This window comes from Entelurus aequoreus, linkage group LG01, assembly GCF_033978785.1.
Source record: "Entelurus aequoreus isolate RoL-2023_Sb linkage group LG01, RoL_Eaeq_v1.1, whole genome shotgun sequence".
Taxonomy (NCBI): Eukaryota; Metazoa; Chordata; class Actinopteri; order Syngnathiformes; family Syngnathidae; genus Entelurus; species Entelurus aequoreus.
The window spans coordinates 62880521-62906160 of record NC_084731.1 but is presented as its reverse complement, the minus strand read 5'-3'; the positions used below and the strand labels follow the sequence as shown (position 1 = coordinate 62906160).

Sequence of the window (25640 nt, the reverse complement as noted above, 5' to 3'; positions counted from 1 at the left end):
TAATGTACGCCTAACTGTGTGTGTGTGTGTGTGTGTGTGTGTGTGTGTGTGTGTGTGTGTGTGTGTGTGTGTGTGTGTGTGTGTGTGTGTGTGTGTGTGTGTGTGTGTGTGTGTGTGTGTGTGTGTGTGTGTGTGTGTGTGTGTGTGTGTGTGTGTGTGTGTGTGTGTGTGTGTGTGTAGTCGTAGCAGGCCTCTCTCCAGGCATGTTGCTGCAGCGACTCCAAGAGTTCAGAGTTTCCAGGTGAGTGCTGAACACAGCAAATGGTAACGGTGTTATTTGATTTGCATATGCTGAACACTGAACGTTGAACAATAAACATTGAAGATTGAACGTTGAAGATTGAACGTTAAACATTAAACGTTGCACATTGAATATTGAACATTGAACAATAAACGTTGAAGATCGAACGTTAAACATTAAACATTGAACATTGATGTTGAAGATTGAAGATTGAACATTGAACAATAAACATTGAAGATTGAACGTTAAACATTAAACATTGAACATTGATGTTGAAGATTGAACATTGAACAATAAACATTGAAAATTGAACGTTAAACATTGAACATTGAATGTTGAAGATGGAACAATAAGCATTGAAGATTGAACGTTGAAGATTGAACATTGAAGAATGAATGATGAAGATTGAACATTAAACATTGAACATTGAACAATAAACATTGAAGATTGAACGTTGAAGATTGAATGATAAACATTAAACGTTGAACATTGAATGCTGAAGTTTGAACATTGAAGATTAAACGTTGAAGATTGAACGTTAAACATTAAACGTTTAACATTGAATGTTGAAGATTGAACGTTGAACATTGAACGTTGAAGATTGAATGTTGAAGTTTGAACATTGAACAATAAACATTGAAGATTGAACGTTGTAGATTGAATGTTTAAGATTGAACGTTGAAGATTGAGCATTAAACGTTGAACATTGAACAATAAACATTGAAGATTGAATGTTGAAGGTTGAACGTTAAACATTAAACGTTGAACATTGAATGTTGAACATTGAATGTTGAACATTGAATGTTGAACATTGAATGTTGAACATTGAACATTAAACGTTGAACATTGAACAATAAACATTGAACGTTAACATTAAACAATAAACATGGAAGATTGATCGTTGAAGATTGAATGTTGAATATTTAACAGTAAGCGTTGAACATTGAACAATAAACATTGAAGATTAAACGTTGACCATTGAAGATTGAACGTTCAACATTAAACGTTGAAGATTGAACATTGAACGTTGAAAATTGAACGTTGAACATTAACGTTGAACATTAAACGTTGAACATTAAACATTGAAGATTGAACATTGAAGATTGTACTTTGAACTGAATGTTGAACATCGAACATTGAACATTAAACGTTATACATTAAATGTTGAACGTTGAACATTAAACGTTATTCATTAAACATTGAACATTGAACAATACACCTTGAAGATTAAAACATTGAAGATTGCACGTTAAACATTGAACGTTGAAATTGAACATTGAACATTAAATGTTGAAGATGAACATTGAAGATTGAACATTGACCATTGAATGTTGAATGTTGAATGTTGAACATTAAACGTTGAACATTAAACATTGAAGATTGAACATTGAAGATTGTACGTTGAACTGAATGTTGAACATCGAACGTTGAACATTGAACGTTATACATTAAACGTTGAACATTGAACAATAAACCTTGAAGATTAAACATTGAAGATTGCACGTTAATGAATGAAATAAGTTCAGTAAAATCAACCATCAACCATTAACCATTTTGTGTGACCAGTTAAAGAGTACAAATTATACATATATAACAATCATACACATTTACACACAAAAAGAAAAGAAAAGAAAAAGCATGACCGAAAAAGGAATAGGCTGAAGCCAAGGCTTATATTTGCCTATCTTATACCTTCACAGAAAATAAGATTACCTGGAACATCAACGTTAAAAAGAAAAAAAAAATCAATGGGATGAAAGTAATTGTTACTATATTTTATAATTTTCAATTATTTCACCTTTCAATGTTTTCTTAAACCTTAACAAAGAACTACATGTCTTCAGCTCATCACTGAGCTTGTTCCACCATTTAACTCCTAAAACTGAAATACATTTGTATTTTATATTCGTTCTTGCTTTACCAATTTCAAAAATCAATATCCCCGTAAATTATAGTTTTCTCCTCTTAATGTAAATAACCTAAGAATACAAGCTGGAAGGCTGTTGTTCTTTACTCCAAACACAATTTCCATTGCTTTTAAAAACACAATATCTGAACATTTTAACACATTAGAACTTATAAAAAATGGTTTGGTATGTTCATAGTAGCACGCTTTGTGTATTATTCTAATGACCCTTTTTTGAAGTTTGATTATTGGGTCGACGTTTGTTCTATAAACATTACCCCAAACTTCAACACAATATGTTAAATATGGAAAAATAAAAGAATAATATAACATATGCAGACATGTCTTATTCAGCATGTGTCTTACTTTATAAAGAATAGCAATGGATTTGGATATTTTTCTTTTTATATATTCAGGGTTACCCACATATGCGGTCCTCTCCAAGGTTTCTCATAGTCATTCACATTGACGTCCCACTGGGGTGAGTTTTCCTTGCCCGTATGTGGGCTCTGTACCGAGGATGTCGTTGTGGCTTGTACAGCCCTTTGAGACACTTGTGATGTAGGGCTATATAAATAAACATTGATTAATTGATTGATTGATTATGCGGTTTCCAACATAATTTATGATCAATTATTATTCCCAAGAATTTAGTTTCATATACTTTCATTTCCACTAGATTTAATTTAAATTTTGCTTCGCAATTTGGCCTTGCACCACTAAACACCATAAATTTAGTTTTCTTATCATTTAATGATAACTTATTAATATCAAACCATTTTTTTAGCTGAATCAACTCAACTTCTATTATCCTCAACACTTCCTTCAAGTCTTTCCCTGAACAATATACATTTGTATCATCTGCAAACATAATACATTTCAATTGATTAAATACTGAACAAATATCATTTAAATAAAGTATAAATAACTTAGGTCCCAATAACGAGCCTTGTGGAACCCCACAAGTTACTCTTCTTGGCTGTGATTTAGTCTTATTAATTTCCACATATTGAGATCTATTACTTAAATAACTACTTAACCACTGTTGTGAAACACTTCTTATGCCATACTTTTCCAATTTTTGCAGAAGTAAGGAATGATCGATTGTGTCAAAAGCTTTACATAAGTCAATAAATACTCCAACGGTGTGTTGCTTTTTTTCTATTGCTGTAGCTACGTTTTCTACAAAGTCCATCACTGCTAGGGATGTAGATCGATTACTCCTGAAGCCATACTGATGGTCAATCAGTAGCTCATGTTTGTCAATGAACTTATCAAGTCTATTTACAAATAATTTCTCAAGAATTTTTGCAAATTGAGGTAGTAGAGACACAGGTCTATAATTTGAGACCATATGTTTATCACCATTTTTATAAATCGGAATAACTTTAGCAATTTTCATTTTGTCAGGAAAAGTCCCAGTTGATAAAGATTTATTACATATATAAGTAAACGGCTTCAGGACACAATCCACCACTTCTTTAACAAGTGACATATCCACGTTGTTACCATCGACAGATTTTTGGTTTTTAAACTTTCTGACCACTTCTAACACATCACTTTCACAAACTCCGCCAAGAAACATTGAATTTTTAATGTCAGATACACGCTTTAACATTTTCTCATCATTCATATTAAAATTAATATTTTTAGCCAAATTTGGGCCAACATTCACAAAAAAACTTATTGAATTCCTCAGCTATTTCTTCTATAGTTTCAATAATTGAGTTGTCATCTTTTACCAGATAAGCTGTAAAATCCTTTTTGCTACATTTTTTAATCATAGTATTAAGCACATTCCAGGTTTCAATTATATTATTTTTATGTTTATGCAGCAATTGTTCATAATAGTTTTTTTGTTGCAGCCTCATGATACATGTCAATCTGTTTTATACTTTTTATATTTGTCCTCATTTTCCTTTGTTAGATGCTTAATAAATTCCTTGTAAAGCCTTTTTTTTTTTTTTTTTTTTTTACAGGCTTTTACTAAACCCCCTGTTATCCATGGTTTCTCCCTCTTTTTAGTATTTTGCTTATATTCTCTCAATGGACAATGACGGTTATAAAGTGTCAGAAATATATCCAGGAATGTATCGTATGCTTCATTAGTATCCTCCACAAAAACATTTTGCCAATCCTGATTTAAAAGATCAGCCTTGAATGCCTTAACTGCTTCTGGTGATTTTATTCTAACAACATTATTTATTTGTGTTTTTGTTTGTAAGTTTGGCTCCTTGTTCATTTGGATCACTGTAAAGACAGGCAAGTGATCACTAACATCAGTCCTTAGAGTCCACTTTTTCTATTCCCATCAAATACATTTATGAAAATATTGTCAATCAGTGTTAAGCTGTCCTTTGTTATTCTGCTAGGTTTTACAGTTAGTGGAAAGAAACTCAAGCTAAACATGAATGTTGAACGTTGAACATTAAGCATTATACATTAAACGTTGAACATTGAACAATAAACAATGAAGATTAAACGTTGAAGATTGAATGTTGAACATTGAACGTTGAACATTAAATGTTGAAGATGAACATTGAATGTTGAACAATGACCATTGAAATGTTGAACATTGACCATTGAATGTTGAACATTGAATTTTGAACATTAAACTTTATACATTGAACATTGAAGATTAAACGTTGGACATTCAACACTGAAGATTAAATGTTGAACGTTGACCATTGAATGTTGAACGTGCATCATTTAACATGTTCGATAAAAGCAAAACTTCAATCTTTTTTAAAATGTATTTTAATTTTTTCATTCTTTTTTATAACTTTTTGGTATTTCTTTCTTTTGTATTATTATTTTTTCAAGCTTATTCCATCCTACAGCTGCCAATGCCATGCAACATTAAAATGAATGACAACAATGGTGTGTTGTGTGTCTGCAGGTGAACGTCAACATCCTGGAAGCTCAGAAGCTGGCTGGAGTCAACATCAACCCTGCGGTTTTTATCCGAGTGGGAGAGCAGAAGAAACATACCGCCACTCAGAAGTCCACAAACTTCCCGTTCTACAACGAGGTACGCGCTTGGGTGTCCACAAGATGGAGTCCAACGATAGAACTTTCTCGTCATTGCACTTCAAAAATACAACAGAATGAGTTTCCAGCCCAAAAGCAGACCTAGAATATTCAGTTCCAGGGTGTGGTTGGTGGTGTGTGGGCGTATAGAATAGAATAGAATAGAATGGACTTTATTGTCATTATATTTGCATATAACGAGATTGAGGACTCCAACCTAAGGTGCGGTAGTGGGAACAATTATGGGGTAAAAATAAATAAATAATAAAATAAAATAAGTTACACAACAGGCAATAAAGAAAAAAAATAACAATTGAAATCAACAGACTACTATCCAATAAGAATAATAAGCAATCTTGTACAATATACAACACACTATATAAATACAAAATACTGTACAATATACAGAACAAGACAAGAGTACCAGAGTAATAAATAACAATCAGTGTCGGACGTATTGCACTCGAAGGGAAATATTGCACAGTAGGGTATTAGGGTAGGATATTGTATAGAGGTTAATTATTATTATAAGTTAGAGTTCAAGATGGTGACAGCTCTGGGAAAGAATCTGTGTATCTGTGTAGTCGTGGTACATGGGTGCGTGTTTTGTCCATAAGCCTGAAGGTCACTCCACTCGGCGTCCACGAACAGAAACAACATCCCAGGGGTTTCTTGAAGAAGGGGGGGAGGGTTTCAGAGCTTCTGTCGCTGCACTGGTCTCACTGGGATGTTTACAGCCCGGCCTGGCCAAGGCCATTTGGAACTGTAGATAAGGATTGGTATTAGTTTCTGGCAGGCAAACACATTCCAAAAAATTCGTCTGATCTAATTGTCCATTCTGGATCTCAAATTGATTATATTCATCGCCTTTCAGCGCGGAAAGCTTCTCCGAGATGTTACTGAATTTGCGATTTAATTCCGAAGTCTGGACATCTTTCATTCATCTTTTGAAGCAATGCTCAGCCCAATCAGCAGATAGTAATAATAATAATAATAATAATGAATTGCATTTGTTACGCACTTTACATTTGTTAAAATCTCAAAGTGCTACAATAAAATAAAAATAGAAAAGTAAGAATATATAATAAAAAAATTAAAATAGAAATGAATCATGACACACACTAGATAAAACAGAAACATAGATAAAGTAGAAATAAGAGCCTGAAAGCACTGGATAAAAAACAGATAGGCAAGCAGTGCATTTAAAAACAAGAAGGCAGAGAAATTAGATAAAAGCTGTGCTAAAAAGGTGGGTTTTTAGTCCCTTCTTAAAATGGTCGACCGACTGTGGTGCTCTAAGATGGTCGGGGAGAGCGTTCCAAAGTTCGGGAGCGGTCGAGCAGAAAGCCCGGCGGCCCATTGATTGTAGCTTTGTCCTGATGGGTTTGAGGAGGTTAGTGTTTGAAGAGCGGAGGCTGCGGGTAGGGGGTTGAGGGGAAACTAGGTCCTTGAGGTAGGAGGGGGCGTTGCCGTAGATGCATTGGTGAGTGAGCAGGTTGATCTTAAATTGGGTCCGGGATGCGATAGGAAGCCAGTGGAGTGATTTGAGGATAGGTGTGATATGATCACTCTTGCGCACTCTCGTCAGGATCCTCGCTGCGCTGTTTTGAATGTACTGGAGCTTTTTGATGCTCTTTTTGGGGACCCTGACGAGAAGTGCGTTGCAGTAATCAAGCCTGGAGGAGATGAAGGCATGGACGAGTCTTTCAGTGTCGGCTGGGGTGATTGAGGGGCGGAGTCTTGAGATGTTGCGGAGGTGAAAGAAAGAGGTTTTGCGCAGATATTTGATGTGGGCTTCAAAGTTCAGGTGGGGGTCCATTTTCACTCCCAGGTTGGTGACAACTGGGGAGAGTGGCAGGTCCTGTCCAGAGAAGATGATGCTGGTTATGGGGCATGTGCTGATCTGGTGTGGGGTGCCTATTTTCATGACCACTGTTTTTGAGCTATTGAGCTGCAGATGATCACGGTTCCAAATAGATGGATGTCTTCCACGTCCACATGACTCTCCATCTCTCCGGCGAGTCCCTCACGGACCCAGCAGCCAACGTTCAGTCAGGGCGGCCAGGATCCCCAGAACCTCTTTTCCTCGTCGAGATTTTGTCAATTGAGTGGTAGAGTCCGGATTAGGGTTGTACAGTATACTGGTACTAGTATAGTATTGCGGTACTAATGAATCAAAAACGGTACTATACTCTGTTTGAAAAGAACCGGTTCTGTCTATCTGTGTTGACCCTGCGATGTGGTGGCGACTTGTCCAGGGTGTACCCCGCCTACTGCCGAATGCAACTGGCAAGCTGGCATTGGCTCCAGCGACCCCGAAAGGGACAAGCGGTAGAAAATGGATGAATGGATGGGCTACCAATTTAAAAAAAAAATGTTTTAAACCGGCATGACGGCCCGTCGTCACGTCCCATTACATTGCTGGTTTTACGAGCAGAGGAGCATGTTCGGCAGCGCACACACACAGAGTACTTACAAGCAGACACAGTGTGTAGACAGAAAAGGGAGAATGGACGCATTTTGGTGTAAAAAGTAAAGATAAAGGGGAAGTTATAACACTGCAACACCCTCAGGAAGAGGTGCTTTAAGACATGGCTAGCTAGCTAGCAGCTAACATCCACCCGCAGTCGGCAGTGTTTTAACTACTTCTAAATCACTAATCCTTGTCTCCATGGCGACAAATAAAGTACATTTCTTACATGTACCATTATCACTGGAGGACGAGGAATCACTAAACATGCTTCCCTACACACTGTAGCTCACCGGCGTCACAATGTAAACAAATGCCATGGGTGGGTCTACACTTGGTATACACTGTAATGATACCAAGTAAAATAGCATATCTAGTCAATACTATTATGATTATATCAATATTTTTTATCGTCACAAAATCTTTTTAAAATTCATATTATGTGAGTGTGAATGTTGTCTGTCTATCTGTGTTGGCCCTGCGATGAGGTGGGGACTTGTCCAGGGTGTACCCCGCCTTCCGCCCGATTGTAGCTGAGATAGGCTCCAGCGCCCCCCGCGACCCCAAAGGGAATAAGCGGTAGAAAATGGATGGATGGATGGATGTTTATAAACTCAGGAAATATGTCCCATGACACATGAGGACTTTCAATATGACCAATGTATGATCCTGTAACTACTTGGTATCGGATCGATACCTAAATGTGTGGTATCATCCAAAACTAATGTAAAGTATCAAACGAGAAGAATAAGTGACTATTACATTTTAAGTGTAGATAGAACATGTTAAACAGAAAATAAGTAGATATTAACTGTAAATGAACAAGTAGATAATAATCAATTTTTACATTTTGTCCCTCATAATGTTGACAAAATAACAGAATGATAAATGACACAATATGTTACTGCATACGTCAGCAGACTAATTAGGAGTCTTTGTTTGTTTACTTACTACTAAAAGACAAGTTGTCTGGTATGTTCACTATTATATTTAAGGACTAAATTACAATAACAAACATATTTTTAATGTACCCTAAGATTTTTTGTCAAAATAAAGACAATAATGAAATTTTTTTGTGGTTCCCTTTATTTAGAAAAGTATCGAAATACGTTTTGTTACCGATACTGGTACCAAAATATTGGTATCAGTACAACCCTAGTCCAGATTATAAAGTCCATGTTTAAATGTTCATATTTTTCGGAGGACAGTGCAGAGAAAGTGTAGACAAGACAAAGACATGAGGCAAGCAACAGGGAGGGGAGGGGAATGTGACCGCCTTCAAGAAGAAGGAAGAAAACAAATAAAAGTAAACGTAAAGGACATTGAAACATAATATCAGATGTTCATAGACAAAATAAAACTGAAAGTCAAGAGCAGTCTTCTTTAATTCTTCTTCCAGGACTTCCAGTTTGAGTTTCAGGAGACTCCAGACATCCTCTTTGACAAAGTCATTGAGATAAAGGTGAGGTCCATGTTCCTTCCTCTGTTGTTGTTTCCATGGCGACAAACAAACAAAATGGCCGGGGCCATCCTCGTCCCCTGGCAGGTGTTCCACCGGCGGACGCTGGCCTTCTTGGTGACGCACATTGGAACCTTCAAGATCGACATCGCCACGGTCTTCAGCCAGCCAGGTAACCAAGCGCTCCGTCACTGACCCTGATGTCTTAACGCCACCTCTGACCTCTTCTCCAGGCCACCGCTTCTACCAGAAGTGGGCTCCTCTCACCGACCCGGCTGACACCAGGTCAGGGGTGAAAGGTTACGTCAAGGCCACGGTCAGCGTGCTGATGAAGGGCGAGGCCCTCAGCCCCGGCCTGCCCCCGGCCACGCCCACTGGCAGCGAGGACGTGGAGAAGTCAGTCCTCGTCAAAACAATAATAATAATAATAAACCAGTGAAGTTGGCACGTTGTGTAAATGGTAAATAAAAACAGAATACAATGATTTGCAAATCCTTTTCAACTTATATTCAATTGAATAGACTGCAAAGACAAGATATTTAAAGGCCTACTGAAATGATTTTTTTAAATTTAAACGGGGATAGCAGATCTATTCTATGTGTCATACTTGATCATTTCGCGATATTGCCATATTTTTGCTGAAAGGATTTAGTATAGAACAATTTGAGCGAGGATGAAAGATTTGTGGATGAGTAAAGTGCAAGTGAAGGACTAGTGGGGAGTGGAAGCTATTCAGATAGGGAAGATGCTGTGAGAGCCGGGGGTGACCTGATATTCAGCTGGGAATGACTACAACAGTAAATAAACACAAGACATATATATACTCTATTAGCCACAACACAACCAGGCTTATATTTAATATGCCACAAATTAATCCTGCATAAAAACACCTACGTGTTTGTTATGCTAGCTCCTAGCTCCTCTGCTAGCTCCTAGCTTCATAGAACACGCCAATACAATTCAAACACCTGATCAACACACACAATCACTCAGCCCAAAAGACCGTTCACCTAACCCAAGGTTCATAAAGCTTATATATTTTTAAAAAGTTACGTACGTGACGCGCACATACGGTCAAGCTATCAAATGTTTAGCAGCCAAGGCTGCATACTCACGGTACCTGATATTCAGCTGGGAATGACTACAACAGTAAATAAACACAATACATATATACACTCTATTAGCCACAACACAACCAGGCTTATATTTAATATGCCACAAATTAATCCTGCATAAAAACACATACGTGTTTGTTATGCTAGCTCCTAGCTCCTATGCTAGCTCCTAGCTCCATAGAACACGCCAATACAATTCAAACACCTGATCAACACACACAATCAGCCCAAAAGACCGTTCACCTAACCCAATGTTCATAAAGCTCATATATTTTTAAAAAGTTACGTACGTGACGCGCACGTACGGTCAAGCTATCAAATGTGCAGCAGCCAAGGCTGCATACTCACGGTACCTGGTATTCAGCTGGGAATGACTAAAACAGTAAATAAACACAAGACATATATATACTCTATTAGCCACAACACAACCAGGCTTATATTTAATATGACACAAATTAATCCTGCATAAAAACACCTACGTCTTTGTTATGCTAACTCCTAGCTCCTATGCTAGCTCCTAGCTCCATAGAACACACCAATACAATTCAAACACCTGATCAACACACACAATCACTCAGCCCAAAAGACCGTTCACCTAACCCAAGGTTCATAAAGCTTATATATTTTTAAAAAGTTACGTACATACGCAAAAAAAAGTTGCGCACATACGGTCAAGCGATCAAATGTTTAGAAGCCAAGCTGCATACTCACAGTAGCACGTCTGCGTCTTTGTCATCCAAATCAAAGTAATCCTGGTAAGAGTCTGTGTTGTCCCAGTTCTCTACAGGCGTCTGTGTATCGAAGTCAAAAGTCCTCCTGGTTAGAGTCTCTGTTATCCGAGTTCTTCCATCTTGACTGCATCTTTCGGGAATGTAAACAAAGAAGCGCCGGCTGTGTACTGTTGTTGCTGACTTCGTTCTAAAAATACGTCCATTTCGCACCGACAACTTTCTTCTTTGCTTGCTCAGCTTCTTTCTCCATAATGCAATGAACATGATTGCAACAGATTCACGAACACAGATGTCCAGAATACTGTGGAATTATGAAATGAAAACAGAGCTTTTTCGTATTGGCTTCAATGTGGAAGGCATACCCGTGTTCCCCGGGCTACGTCACGCGCATACGTCATCCTCAGAGGCGTTTCGAACCGGAAGTTTAGCGGCAAATTTAAAATGTCACTTTATAAGTTAACCCGGCCGTATTGGCATGTGTTATAATGTTAAGATTTCATCATTGATATATAAACTATCAGACTGCGTGGTCGGTAGTAGTGGGTTTCAGTAGGCCTTTAACGTTCAAACTGGAAAACGTTGTTATTTTTTGCAAATATTAGCTCATTTGGAATTTGATGCCTGCAACGGGCGAGGGTCACCACTTTGTCAACAAATGCCTGAGTAAATTGTTTAAGAACAACATTTCTACACCAGCTATTGCAAGGAATTTAGGGATTTCACCTTCTACGCTCCGTAATATCATCAAAACGTTCAGAGAATCTGGAAAATCACTGCACATAAGCGGCACAGCTGAAAACCAACATTGAATACCCGTGACCTTCGATCCCTCAGGCGGTACTGTATCGAAAAGCGACATCAGTGTGTAAAGGATATCACCACATCGGCTCAGGAACACTTCAGAAAACCACTGTCGGTAGCTACAGTTGGTCGCTACATCTGTAAGTGCAAGTTAAAACTCTACTATGCAAAGGAAAAGCCATTTATCAACAACACCCAGAAACGCCGCCGGCTTTGCTGGGCTCGAGCTCATCTAAGATGGACCGATGCAAAGTGGAAAAGTGTTCTGTGGTCTGACGAGTCCACATTTCAAATTGTTTTTGGAAACTGTGGACGTCGTGTCTTCCAGACCAAAGAGGAAAAGAACCAATCGGACTGTTGTAGGTGCAAAGGTGCAAAAACTGAGATCATTGTTTTTGGTGCTAAAAAAGAAAGGTGTAAAGTTGTCCAACACCTTCAATCACTGTCCCTGAAAACCTCAAATAAAGCCAGAAATCTTGGGGTTATTTTAGATTCTGATTTACATTTCGACAGTCACATCAAATCAGTAACAAAATCGGCCTACTATCACCTCAAAAATGTAAAAAGACTTAGAGGGCTCATGTCAGCTCAAGACTGTGAAAAACTTGTACATGCCTTTATTACCACTAGGCTAGACTATTGTAATGGTCTCCTTGCAGGTCTTCCCAAAAAAACTGTCAGGCAGCTACAGCTTGTTCAGAATGCTGCTGCTAGAGTTCTAACAAAGACCAAAAAATGTGAGCACATTACACCAAATCTTAAATCCTTACATTGGCTCCCTGTACATCAGAGAATTGATTTCAAAATCCTCCTGCTCACATATAAATCACTACATGGTCTAGGGCCGAAGTATATTACTGATATGCTCCCACTATATAAGCCCTCTAGATCATTAAGATCTTCTGAGACCAATCTGTTAGCGGTTCCCAGAGTAAACTCAAATCAAGGGAGAGCATCATTCAGTCACTATGCAACAAATAGCTGGAATAAACTTCCTGAAGATGTCAGACTCTCCCCAACTCTGACTACTTTTAAAACTAGACTGAAGACTTTTATGTTCACCTTAGCTTTCAGCTAAATCTTTTAATCTTTTAACTTTTAACGTCTGCACTGTTTTTATTTTTATTGTCTGCATTTTAATTTTGCTTTTATTTTCTTTCATTTCACTTTGTTGTCTGTGAAGCACTTTAAGTCTGCCTTGTGTATGAAGAGTGCTATACAAATAAAGCTGCCTTGCCTTGCCTTGCCTTGCCAAAGTGTAAAAGCCAGCATCTGTGATGGTATGGGGGTGTATTAGTGCCCAAGGCATGGGTAACTTACACGTCTGTGAAGGCACCATTAATGCTGAAAGGTACATACAGGTTTTGGAGCAACGTTATCATGGACGCCCCTGCTTATTTCAGCAAGACAATGCCAAGCCATATGTTACAACAGCGTGGCTTCAAAGTAAAATAGTGCGGGTACTAGACTGGCCTGCCTGTAGTCCAGACCTGTCTACCATTGAAAATGTGTGGTGCATTATGAAGCCTAAAATACCACAACGGAGACCCCGGACTGTTGAACAACTTAAGCTGTACATCAAGCCAGAATGGGAAAGAATTCCACTTCAAAAATGTGTCTCCTCAGTTCCCAAACCTTTACTGAGTGTTGTTAAAAGGAAAGGCCATGTAACACAGTAGTAAAAATGCCCCTGTGACAACTTTTTTAAAATGTGTTGCTGCCATTAAATTCTAAAAGATTTCTCAGTGTGAACATTAAATATCTTGTCTTTGCAGTCTATTCAATTGAATATAAGTTGAAAAGGATTTTCAAATCCTTGTATTCTGTTTTTATTTACCATTTACACAACATGACAACTTCACTGGTTTTGGATTTTGTAAAAGCGTAGAAAGTTGGTGGGCGAGTATTTAAATAACAGCAACGTTGTGTTGCTTCTCGACAGGAACCTGATGCTTCCTCGCGGTATTCCCTCGGAGCGCCCCTGGGCTCGGTTCCGTGTCCGCATCTACAAGGCGGAGGGTCTTCCCACAATGGACTCGGGGCTGATGGCCAAAATGTCAAAGGTCACGGATCGCATGGTTTTCATTGACCCTTACGTCCAAGTGACCTTCTCAGGACAACGGGTAGACTTTGCGACCGCCGGCTTCAGGTGTTCTACCAGGTAATAAACCCAGGTGATGCTTCCAGGGGGAGACCTCGGTCAGCAGCGCCACCAGCTGTCCCGTTTGGAACGAGGAGATCTCCTTCATCGAGCAGTTTCCTCCTCTGGCCCAGAGGATCAGAGTCCAGATTCTGGACGACACCAAGATGGGTGACATCGCTCTGGCAACTCACTTCTTGGACCTGAAGCAGATTTCTGACCCCACCAGGAATGGTATGACCCGAGTTCCCTGCACTCTTGGACACTTCCTAAAGTTTGGATCGTGTCCTTTCACAGGCTTTAATCCCACCTTTGGACCATGCTGGGTCAATCTGTACGGTTCTCCTCGGAACTCCACACTCGGAGACGTCTATCAGGTGCCACGTTTCTCATCAGTTCATGAAAATACAGTCCTTTGTTTTTATGACCGCGGTAAACAAAATATTATTAATTCTTAAAATATTTTTATAGTTATAGATTTAAAAAACTGTTTATGACCTTTCTAAATATTTTTTAACATAAATTGAGCCCTCTAAACATGAAATAATAGTCATGTATTCATCCTGACACTCGTTTCACCCAACAAATTTAAACGTTTCACACTAATTTCTGGTCCTCAAATTCAGTTCATTATACTTCGCCTGGCAGAGCAGACAGCTTCTCCTAGATGTTATCCAGTTTGCAATTTTGTCTAAAATGACTAATGTCCTCCAGTCTTTTGTGGCTGCCAGCATCTTCCAATTTGTCGATACACCAGGGCGACGCCTACTCCAATCAGCAGATGTTCCGTCAGTACAGGCAAGTTCCCCCGAACCCGAGTTTCTCGTCAAGAAGAGGGAGGTTGATCAATTCCTTTTAGATTTTAGAGAGCAGTGAAAAAGAGGCTCCAAGAAAGTGACGACTAGACAAAAGTACCTGAAGTGCATCAAAAGAGTTCCTCTCCACTTTGGCGGCTGGAAGGACCAGGGTTGTAGATGTCTGATGGCAGCAGGTTGAACAAGTGCTGACCAGGGTGAGAGATGTCTGATGGTCGCAGGTTGAACAAGTGCTGACGAGGGTTAGAGATGTCTGATGGCAGCAGGTTGAACAAGTGCCCACCAGGGTGAGAGATTTCTGATGGCAGCAGTTTGAACAAGTGCTGACCAGGGTGATAGATGTCTGATGGTCGCAGGTTGAACAAGTGCTGACCAGGGTGAGAGATGTCTGATGGTCGCAGGTTGAACAAGTGCTGACGAGGGTTAGAGATGTCTGATGGACGCAGGTTGAACAAGTGCTGACCAGGGTGAGAGATTTCTGATGGCAGCAGTTGGAACAAGTGCTGACCCGGGTGAGAGATGTCTGATGGCAGCAGGTTGAACAAGTGCTGACCAGGGTGAGAGATGTCTGATGGTCGCAGGTTGAACAAGTGCTGACGAGGGTTAGAGATGTCTGATGGCAGCAGGTTGAACAAGTGCCCACCAGGGTGAGAGATTTCTGATGGCAGCAGTTTGAACAAGTGCTGACCAGGGTGTTAGATGTCTGATGGTCGCAGGTTGAACAAGTGCTGACCAGGGTGAGAGATGTCTGATGGTAGCATTTTGAACAAGTGCTGACCCGGGTGATAGATGTCTGATGGTCGCAGGTTGAACAAGTGCTGACCAGGGTGAGAGATGTCTGATGGCAGCAGGTTGAACAAGTGCTGACCAGAGTGAGAGATGTTTGATGGCAGCAGGTTGACTGAAATTATGCACTGAAATTATGGTTTATAGTTCTGGTGTGCCACATCAAGATTTAAAGTGGCTCCATCTAGTTGGCAGCAGGTTGAACAAGTGCTGACCAGGGTGAGAGATGGCTGATGGCAGCAGGTTGACTGAAATTATGCACTGAAACTATGGTTTATAGTTCTGGTGTGCCACATCAAGATTTAAAGTGGCTCCATCTAGTTATCCCTTTGAAAAATGTCTGGAGGCGCCATGTCTAAGGAGGGCAGAGGGCGGCTGATAATCTTCTCCGCTGTCCTGGTCACCCTCCGCAGGGCCTTCCTGTCTGCAGCGGTCTGAAACGGAAGTCCCACTTGGAGAATATCTTTATCGATTGCCACATCGCAATAATAGAAAATAAGACAAATACTGCACTGCAATACATATAACACAAACATTAATACTTAATTGAACACTTAATTTAGGCCATTAACATGTAGAATATGCTCTAAAAAAAGTATTTTAAAAACCTGCAATGTTGTAAAGCCGCAATATTTGAAGCGCAAATTAACGAGGGATGACTGTAAAACTGAGAAGCAATCAAGTCCAGAATGAAATGACTAACCTTTGTCGTCTCCAGGCTTTGAACCAGGGCCTTGGAGAAGGAATCTTCTACCGTGGTCGAATCCTCCTTGCGCTCTCTGTGGAGGTTTACTCCTCGCCCTCGGTCATCGCCACGGACACAAGCTCTTCTCCGCTGGCGTTGGTACCGGCGGCTAAGTGCTCATCCATCATGTCCATGTGCTTTCTGTGGGGCTCTCCTGACCTCAGTTGTGGTCTTTTTTTTTTTTAGAAGGTGAAAGGAACTCTGGGAAGGTTTGGGCTGAAGAAGCCAAGAGGCAGCAAAAAGGAGAAGAAGAAGGAAGGTGAGGAGACGAAGCAGAGCCGACTGAAGCTCCTTCACGCCATCGTAGCTTCCATAGTTCAGGGTGTCTGACTTGGCAACTTCCTGTTAATGTTTGTGTAGCTTCCAGCAGATTGACTGACGACGCAGGGGAGGCGGGTGTGGAGGTGCCGGAGTCTGTTACCGTGGAGACTGAAGAGATTCACCCGCTCCCTGAGGTCCAATAAAGACATTTTAAACTCAGGAAACATTGTAGAGAACCTCATACTTTTAGGGAATACAATGTGGTCAGAGGACAGACCTTTGAGGTACGCCACAGAGCCAAACTGACACAGTTTTGCTTTGACTTGTAGGGTTTTCTGGGCCAGAGAGAAGACTTTCTCCTGTTCACGTCTCTGTTTGAAGTCACCATGATGGATCCATCCGTAGGCACCAGACCAATGACTTTTGAACTCTCAATAGGTAGAAAGTACAATCTGGGTCTAAGACGCATCACAAAAAGTTGCAGGTTCTACTTACAGGGCTTCAAATGTAGTATTTCCAGTTTTCGCTATCCATCATGCGTCCATCAGGAAACCACGGCAAGGTGGTGAAGGTTGGGAGAGCCAAAAAGAGTCAGAGCAGAGAGGAGCTGAGCAGAAGCAGGGAGGATCTTAGTGAGGAGGGACAAGGTCTTCTGGAGTCCGAGGAAGAGCTGGACAAGGAGGAGGTGCTGAGTCCTGAACCTGACAACAGATCTTTGTCTCACGCGATGAGGCCGCAGCCCACTGAGTACGACAGGTAGGTCTTCTTTGGGAAAGACATGTTCCTCAGCTCTAAAACTGAAGAACGTATGTGATGAACGTCAAGCTGTTTGGTGCTGATGGGTGAGTACCAAACCAAAAACGGTATCACCTGCGTGTCAGGTCGTTCCAGTACATCCCCCTCCAGACCCCCGCCGAGAAACATAAGCCATGTCTGTTTGTGTGGAGTCAGTTTGAAAACCACAGCTTTCGCCTCTACCAGGTCAACTGGATCAGCAAGATGGCTGACAGGCTGGTGAGAGCATTGTTGGAGAAAGGAGGGCTTTGCTGGCGAATCACGCCGCTTGTACCTGTGCTCACCTGCAGGAGATCGGCCTGGGCGAGGTGGAGCGTCTCCAGAGGAGGCCGAGGAGCAACGTGAAGAAGCGTCTGGTTCACGTCCTGCTGGAGCTGGTCATCTCCTGCAAGTTAGCATCGCCTCCAGAAAGCTTCTCGTGTGCTTTTCCCCGCTTTTTTTCAAACGTCCCCTTTCTCCATCCCTGTGAAGACAGTTCCGACTGTTCTCAGAACGCCGCTCGCAGTTTCGTCCCAACAACCTCGACGCACGCAGAAAGGCGTTCATCAAGAAGAGTTTGGTGAGTCTTCAGTCATTGACCAAAGTTTTTTGTCAGCCGTTTCCGGAAATATCTGACAAAACTCATTGCATCACACGGAAACCAAATCCATCACATGTCCAAACGGTCATGTTCTATCAGGCCGAAAGCCTGTATACAAAACCCAAAACCAGTGATGTTGTCACGTTTTGTAAATGGTAAATAAAAACAGAATACAATGATTTGCAAATCCTTTTCAACTTATATTCAATTGAATAGACTGCAAAGACAATATATTTAACGTTTACACTGAGAAACTTTATGTTTAAAAAAAAAAATCATTAACTTGAAATTTAATGGCAACACATTGCAAAAAAGTTTTCACAGGGGCATTTTTACCACTGTGTTAAATGGCCTTTCCTTTTAACAACACTCAGTAAATGTTTGGGAACTGAGTAAACACATTTTTGAAGTGGAATTCTTTCCCATCCTTGCTTGATGTACAGCTTAAGTTGTTCAACAGTCCGGGGTCTCTGTTGTGGTATTTTAGGCTTCATAACGCACCACACATTTTCAATGGGAGACAGGTCTGGACAGGCCAGTCTAGTACCTGCACTCTTTTACTATGAAGCCACGCTGTTTTAACACGTGGCTTGGCAGTTATTTGCTGAAATAAGCAGGGGCAACCATGATAACGTTGCTCGGATAGCAACATGTTGCTCCAAAACCTGTATGTACATTAATGGTGCCTTCACAGATGTGTAAGTTACCCATGCCTTGGGCACTAATACACCCCCATACCATCACAGATGCTGGCTATTGAACTTTGCGCCTATAACAGTCCAGATGGTTCTTTTCCTTTTTGTTCTGGAGGACACGACGTCCACAGTTTCCAAAAACAATTTAAAATGTGGACTCATCAGACCACAGAACACTTTTCCACTTTGCATCAGTCCATCTTAGATGAGCTCGGGCCCAGCGAAGCCGGCGGCGTTTCTGGGTGTTGTTGATAAATGGCTTTGGCTTTGCATAGTCTTCTTCTAATGGATTTATTATAACCCTTGCAAGCTGGGTAACGTTTGCTGTAGTCTGGAACAACATGGCACACAAACAACTATGAGAAATGCAGCCAATATTACATACAGATAATGTGTCATGAGACATGCAAATATAAATTAAATACACAGAGGACATAAGTAAAGGAAATTAAATTACCTCAAATATACCTATAAACGAGGCATAATGACGCAATATGTACATACAGCTAGCCTAAATAGCATGATAGCATTGATTAGCTTGCAGTCATGCATTGACCAAATATGCCTGATAAGCACTCCAGCAAATCAATAAAATCAACAAAGCTTACCTTTGTGCATTCACGCACAGTATAAAACGTTTGGTGGACAAAATGAGACAAAGAAGGAGTGTCATAAAACACGTCTTTTTGTGGCAGCGCCGGAGAAAGTTACACATGTAAATAAACTACGATGAGTTCAAGGATCGCTGAAATTAGTAGGACAAAACGGCGCTTGCCAAATACTCTCATCAGTGAAGCATGTATTACATAAACAGTGGGATTTCTAACAATTAGGAAGGTTTGTGTCATGTTTGTTCTCCTACAGAAAATATATTAAAACAAAAAAAAAACACCAGGGCGGCTCTACAGAGCCGCAGGTTGCTCACCCTCGTCCTATTTCAATCGTTTTTCTCACCTTTTTTTTTTTATCAAAGCACTGAATTGGAAAAAAAGCCTGAATACAAAAAGCAGGGCCAAGTTTGGACAAGTTGTGATCAGGTGACCTCCAGGTGGCGGTGGCCAGGCAGGCGGCGAGAGCCAAGCAGAGGATCACCAGGCGGACGCTCAGACAGCGACTCCTGGACGTCAGGAGACTCTTGGCCAAGCTGCGCCACCTGGCCAAAGAGGTGAAAGGTCAAATAGGAGAGTAGTGATAATACAATAGGAGCTCTGACATCTCGCTCCCAGCCCCAGAACACCATCCCGGACGCCTTCCTCTGGTTGTTGAGCGGAAGCAAACGATTGGCCTACGTCAGGATCCCCGCCCACTCCATCATCTTCTCATTGGTGGAGGACCAGAGTGGGCGGGACTGTGGTCGAGTCACCACACTTTACATGAAGGTGGGTCTCCGGAAGAGTCACAGGTTGTAGAAAAAGTCCCAAGTCTTGCGTCTTCCAGTCTCCGGGAGGTTCCACGAGTGAGATCTTTGCCAAGCTGGAGGTCTACCTGTGGCTGGGCCAGGCAAAGTACAGCAAGGAGGCCATCACCTCGCTCCCAGAAGACTTCCTGCCCGTCTACGAGGAGCCCGGGCAGACGCCGCCGGTCTCCACGGGAACCAGGAGGAAGCTTCCTGTCAGCCTGTCCTGTCAGGGTGAGCTCCTCCGCTGAAGACCTCCCTGCACACCTTGGTGACACCTTCCTCTGCAGACTGCAGGTACTTCCAGCTGCGCTGTCACATGTACCAAGCACGCGGATTGTTGGCGGCAGATGACGACGGCCTGTCAGATCCCTTCGCCAAGGTGGTCTTCTCCACGCAGTGTCAGCTCACCAAGGTTAGTCCGTCGCCAAACTCCACACCATCCTTCTTCTTCTTCTTTTACATAGGGCTGGGCCATGTGGCTGAAAACTATCCCAACGCGATGATAGCCAGTGTTGGGACCAATGTTCCTTCTAATTTTTCATGTGTGTGAGCAAACGCACAAACACCCTGAGCATTCAGTGGAATACAGACGTGCACACTGTGGTCATACCAGCAGCACATTTGTCTCAAACCTGACATAACAATTTAAATGTCTTATTATTATAATTAAGTGACTAGTCAAATTCAAGAGATTATTTTCTAATATATGTGATTTGGCCCACTTAGATATTGTTTTTTTTTAAATCAGCTATGCACTATAGTATTTTATGCCTGGGTGGGGGTCCTACTTTGGAAAGATTGTGTACCCCTTTCAGAGATCACATTTAGTTCCCCTTAAAACATTCACATGTTGCATGAGATGAAGTGTTTATTAACTTTCTGTCCGTAAAATACATATTTTTATTAGCAATTATGCAGAGGTGGGACCAAGTCATTGCTTTGCAAGTCACAAGTAAGTCTCAAGTCTTTGCCCTCAAGTCTCGAGTCAAGTCCCGAGTCAAGACAGGCAAGTCCCGAGTCAAGTCCAAAGTCAAGACTGGAAAGTCTCAAGTCAAGTCCCAAGTCCTGCATTTTGAGTTTCGAGTCCTTTCAAGTCCTTTTAACCACAGACTAATATTTTTACACAGATTGTGTATGCTTTTAAACCGCTGTATTTATTTATTAAAACAAGTGCATTTGAAATAGCAGGGAAAAAAATAGTACTGACATTGCAATTCATAATAGCACTATTAACCAGTCATTTTAATAGTTTAAACAATTTTAAACATTTAACTCATTCCTTTACAGAATAAACACATTTGCAAAAACAAGTGCAACTGTACTTATTTGTACAAAAGTGTTAACATTGTATTTCCATGGCATATTGCATTGTAACTAGTTCCACAGCAGTTTCTATTCTGTTCTTACCTTATCTCATTGATCTCATCTCATACTGTATGTGTGTTTATGTGTGCGTACACATGAAAAACATAACAAATACATGAACATAACAATGAACAGAGTTGTACTTTTTAGATGTCAGGGCCCTATGCAATATGTACACATATTCTTAATATAGTATACATTTCAACTGACCTTTATTTGACTATGTTTGTCTTTTTGTAGGTGGCTAAAATACGCGGTGCTGCTGACCGCCGTCTAACGTTATGTTACTGTGTGTGATACATTGACTAACGTGACGTTATTTGTAGGTACCTCATGCAACCCTGCTTAAAAACATCACTTGACAAAAAGTATGAATAAGGTAGCAAACTGCAGTGGACGCAACATATTGCTGTGTTTGAAATGATGTTATAACCATAGACATCTTTTAAGTAGACGCAGTATTGGTTGCTGTGACGTGAGCAAATTGCATCTTGAAGTGGTGATGAGGAGCCGGCGAGCAGCCTAAACTGACAGTTGACAGGTAGAAAACAAAGATGCCGGGCTGATGTTCAGCGTTTTCCTGCTCAAATGAGCGGACTGTTGAAAATAGGAATCGGGGGATTACTTTTCACAAGTAAGATTTAACATTAATGTACTATTGGTTGTATTTTATGAAAATAACATTACCACAGAGTTCAGAAGAAGCAAAGATCTTCAATATTTGTATGTGAAAATCACAAAGAAATCTTCTGGGGGAGGATGACACCCCTACAGGGGTTTGGTTTACAAACTTTCAGCCCCACCTAAAACAAAATTCACCAGCCACCACTGATTATGATGCATTCTCATTTTAGGCAAAATATAAGACAATACTTTCTTAACAGTATAATTGTAACCAGGAATAAGTCTTCAAGTAACAATATTCAAATACTAACATTGTTGGGTAAGACAGCATTTGGTTTTATTCTGAATCCAGTGAAACAGATTGGTGGTTTTAGCTGATATAAAGACTTTCAGGTGTTTGTATATGTTTAAGTATTTGGCAGACGCTTTTATCCAAAGCGACATACATAAAAAATACATATATAACAATCACTGTAAACATGATCATTTAAGGGAAGAATGTAATACAAAATATCAATACAAAGTGTCAAGACAGAATAAACTCTCTGCTGCTGCAGCAACAGAGATACGGTCTATAAGATATATAGATATCTAATGTATTCATACATTGTTTATGTAGGATATACGCATGTATATATAACGTAATCATATTGTTTCTTCAATTTAAAAATAGCTGACCGTTTTTTCCCCCTTCTCTGGGCTTATATTCCCAGTTTTGATCTCGGACGTCTGGTCACTTATAGCATATAAGAATATTATATTACTGTTAAGCAAACTATGAATAATAAAACATGTGTCCGTTATCATAGCTACACGTATGACAAAAAAGCGCGTGAAAATGAGTGGTATTCAGTGAGGTAAAATGAATTAAATGCGCTGACAGTTCATTGCTCCTGCCAAATGAATTGCACTGAGTGGAGAGGATCACCACTCCAAGATGGCGGCCCCGCGTCTCGTCTGCGCCAGTAAGCAGTAGCCCTCGATGCTGCGTCTACTTATAAGATGTCTATGGTTATGACGTTAGCAGTGAGTTTACAGCCTCACTGATTTAACTACACAGCAAACAAAAGTCATGTTACTTAGCCAATAAACGTTATCTTACATTCATAACTTACCCTTCTTTGTGCAACTTCAAATGTCGAACGAAGTTGGAAGTTGTTGCGTCTCCGTCTGTAATATTCGAGCTGCGTGATTTGCATACGGCAATTCGTTTTTTGTTGACCAAGTCGTAGTTTTTATACCCGAACGAAACCAACTTTGGTATAAATCTTTCTCACTGGCGCGTTGTTTGACAACTCTTGTTCATTGGTTGTCCTGCAATTTGATTGGCTGAATGCTGTGTGATGAAAACAATGTAGATCTAATTTGATTGGCTGTTGTACTGAGCGCACACACGCTGACACGCAGCACACACGCTGATAGACAGACATGTACAAAATGAAAGCTACGGCGCGCTCCCAAATAACTTTTTAAACTTTAGGTTTTGGAGAAAGTAGCAAGTCATGTCAAGTCAAAAGGCTCAAGTCCAAGTGAAGTCACAAGTCATTGATGTTAAAGTCTAAGTCGAGTTGCAAGTCTCTTTACATTTTGTCAAGTCGAGTCTAAAGTCATCAAATTCATGACTCGAGTCTGACTCGAGTCCAAGTCATGTGACTCGAGTCCACACCTCTGCAATTATGTAGTCCTGTTACAACATTTTATGATTACTATCCCAAAAATAACATGCTTAACAAATGACAGTACAATAAGCACACTGATTGAGGAGTCATAGTAAAACGACCTGAAATGTACACTTTACGTGTAGTGTTGGAGTTGTCCAACTTTTTGTGTGGCCATAAACGCACCAGTGGCTAATTGCCATAGTGTATGTGTTGGTGCAGGTGAGAGAGAGAGCAAGCGGCTGCTGTTGATATAACAGATGACAAAGAGTTGCTTTTGGTTTGGTTTGTACGGTAGACAACGACCAGTTTTGGTAGATAAAAGTATTTTACACATTGTTTTGGTGTGGTTATGGCCGACAAACAATTTCGCTAAATAAAGGGACAGATGGAATTCCTGTCCTCCTTTAAGTGTCTCCACAGACATTACAATAATTTAAGTGTTGACAAACACTGTTTTTATCTGTTGTCACCTGTTACTCACAGTTGCATTGCAAAATCATACAAAACAAACAATTTGTTTATTTTGTTTAGAGTGGGATTTGATTTTTTGTGCGGCATAGATTTGCTGTGCGCAGAGGACGCGTGAGCAGTGCGCAATTGCGCAGGTGCGCACCTTAGAGGGAACGTTGGTTGGGACTAACGTGTTACAAAGTAACGCGTTACAAAGTAACGCGTTACTGTAACACCGTTAGTTTCGGTGGTAACTAGTAATCTAACGCGTTATTTTTTATATTCAGTAACTCAGTTACCGTTACTACATGATGCGTTACTGCGTTATTTTACGTTATTTTTTATGTAGTATCGGCTAGAAACAGAAGATCTGAGTGGGTTTTATTGCAGCGCTGCAGTGTCGTCCTTCTGAATCTCTTGTGTCACAAGCCGGAGGCGCGCTGTGCGTGTGTGTGTGGGTGTGGGGAGGAGAGGGGAGGGGGGGTACGCAATTCAACGTAAACCGTTGGCCAACCAAAAAGTAACCACAGAACACTATACGGTGTTCTGTGGTTACTTTTTGGTTGGCCAAGGGGACGTGACGACAGGCTGTCCTCACTCAGGTCCACATGGACCTGGAGGGGGCGTGCCTTAAATCCGGCTGGAAATCGGGAGAATGGTTGTCCCGGGGAGAGGCACTGAAATTCGGGAGGGTTGGCAAGTATGAGATATTCTCACTTCTTTTCTTTTGTCGAGGACAAAGAAAAGAACATTTTAGTTAAATTGTAACTTGTGTCTTGAATCAAAGATCCCGTCTACTGCCCAAAACAACAATTCAAATCTGCCTGGTTAGGCTTCATGTATGTCACGTGTGCCTTCCTTAGGTGAAGCCAGGTTTACAGCTATGTTGTTATTATGCTGTTTGTTACTTATGTATGTTATGTTGCAGCTATTTAAAATAGTTTTGGCAATTTGTTCTGGCCTGAAATAAATTGGCCCTTTGAAACATATCTTTGTCTTTGTGTGTTGTATGTAGAGCACATTGCTTAGCAGAGTTCAGTGATGCAAATGCATGTCAAGTTGATCAACAGATTGTATTATTCTCCAGTGCAATAACAGTACTGAAATGAAGTACTGTTAATGGGAGCTTTTAAAAAAAAGAAGAAAAAAAAAAGTTACTAAATAGTTACTTTTCACAGTAACGCATTACTTTTTGGTGTAAGTAACTGAGTTAGTAACTGAGTTACTTTTGAAATAAAGTAACTAGTAACTGTAACTACAAACTGTAGTTACTGGTTTTCAGTAACTAACCCAACACTGATGATAACACAATGATAACACACGTGTCAGAAGAAGTGAAGCTGTGAGTGTGTGTGTGTGTGTGTGTGTGTGTGTGTGTGTGTGTGTGTGTGTGTGTGTGTGTGTTCAGGTGTCCCCAGACACACTCTCTCCTGCATGGAGCGAGTGTCTGTTGTTTGAGCGCGTCCTGCTGGAGGGAACCATGGAGGACCTCCAACAAGACCCTCCCCTGGTCATCATCCACGTCTTTGACTACAATGCCGTGGTAACACTCTTCTTCATGTGTTGGGGAA

General features: G+C 40.6%; 1 protein-coding gene and 1 long non-coding RNA gene across 3 annotated transcripts in view; one reads left to right on the top strand and one right to left on the bottom strand.

The window, feature by feature from the left end:
* Nucleotides 1-25640, bottom strand: part of LOC133655632 (uncharacterized) — a 157701-nt gene that overhangs the window by 88485 nt on the left and 43576 nt on the right. The window lies entirely within an intron of this gene.
* fer1l4 (fer-1 like family member 4) overlaps nt 13795-25640 on the top strand; it is a 37910-nt gene continuing 26064 nt past the window's right edge. Inside the window, exons 1-15 of one of the 2 annotated variants that reach the window (XR_009827018.1) lie at nt 13795-13876; nt 13941-14270; nt 16213-16338; nt 16426-16498; nt 16600-16694; nt 16830-16938; nt 17049-17256; nt 17382-17514; nt 17586-17686; nt 17767-17854; nt 19619-19735; nt 19797-19949; nt 20008-20200; nt 20257-20381; nt 25478-25612. Coding sequence is in view for 1 of the 2 variants with exons in the window: in XM_062055892.1 (XP_061911876.1) it covers nt 16150-16338; nt 16426-16498; nt 16600-16694; nt 16830-16938; nt 17049-17256; nt 17382-17514; nt 17586-17686; nt 17767-17854; nt 19619-19735; nt 19797-19949; nt 20008-20200; nt 20257-20381; nt 25478-25612 (1719 nt within the window). In the remaining variant the exon portion in view is untranslated. Of the gene's footprint in view, nt 13877-13940; nt 14271-16027; nt 16339-16425; nt 16499-16599; nt 16695-16829; nt 16939-17048; nt 17257-17381; nt 17515-17585; nt 17687-17766; nt 17855-19618; nt 19736-19796; nt 19950-20007; nt 20201-20256; nt 20382-25477; nt 25613-25640 lie in introns of those variants that run through there. The other variant, XM_062055892.1, reaches the window with a different exon arrangement.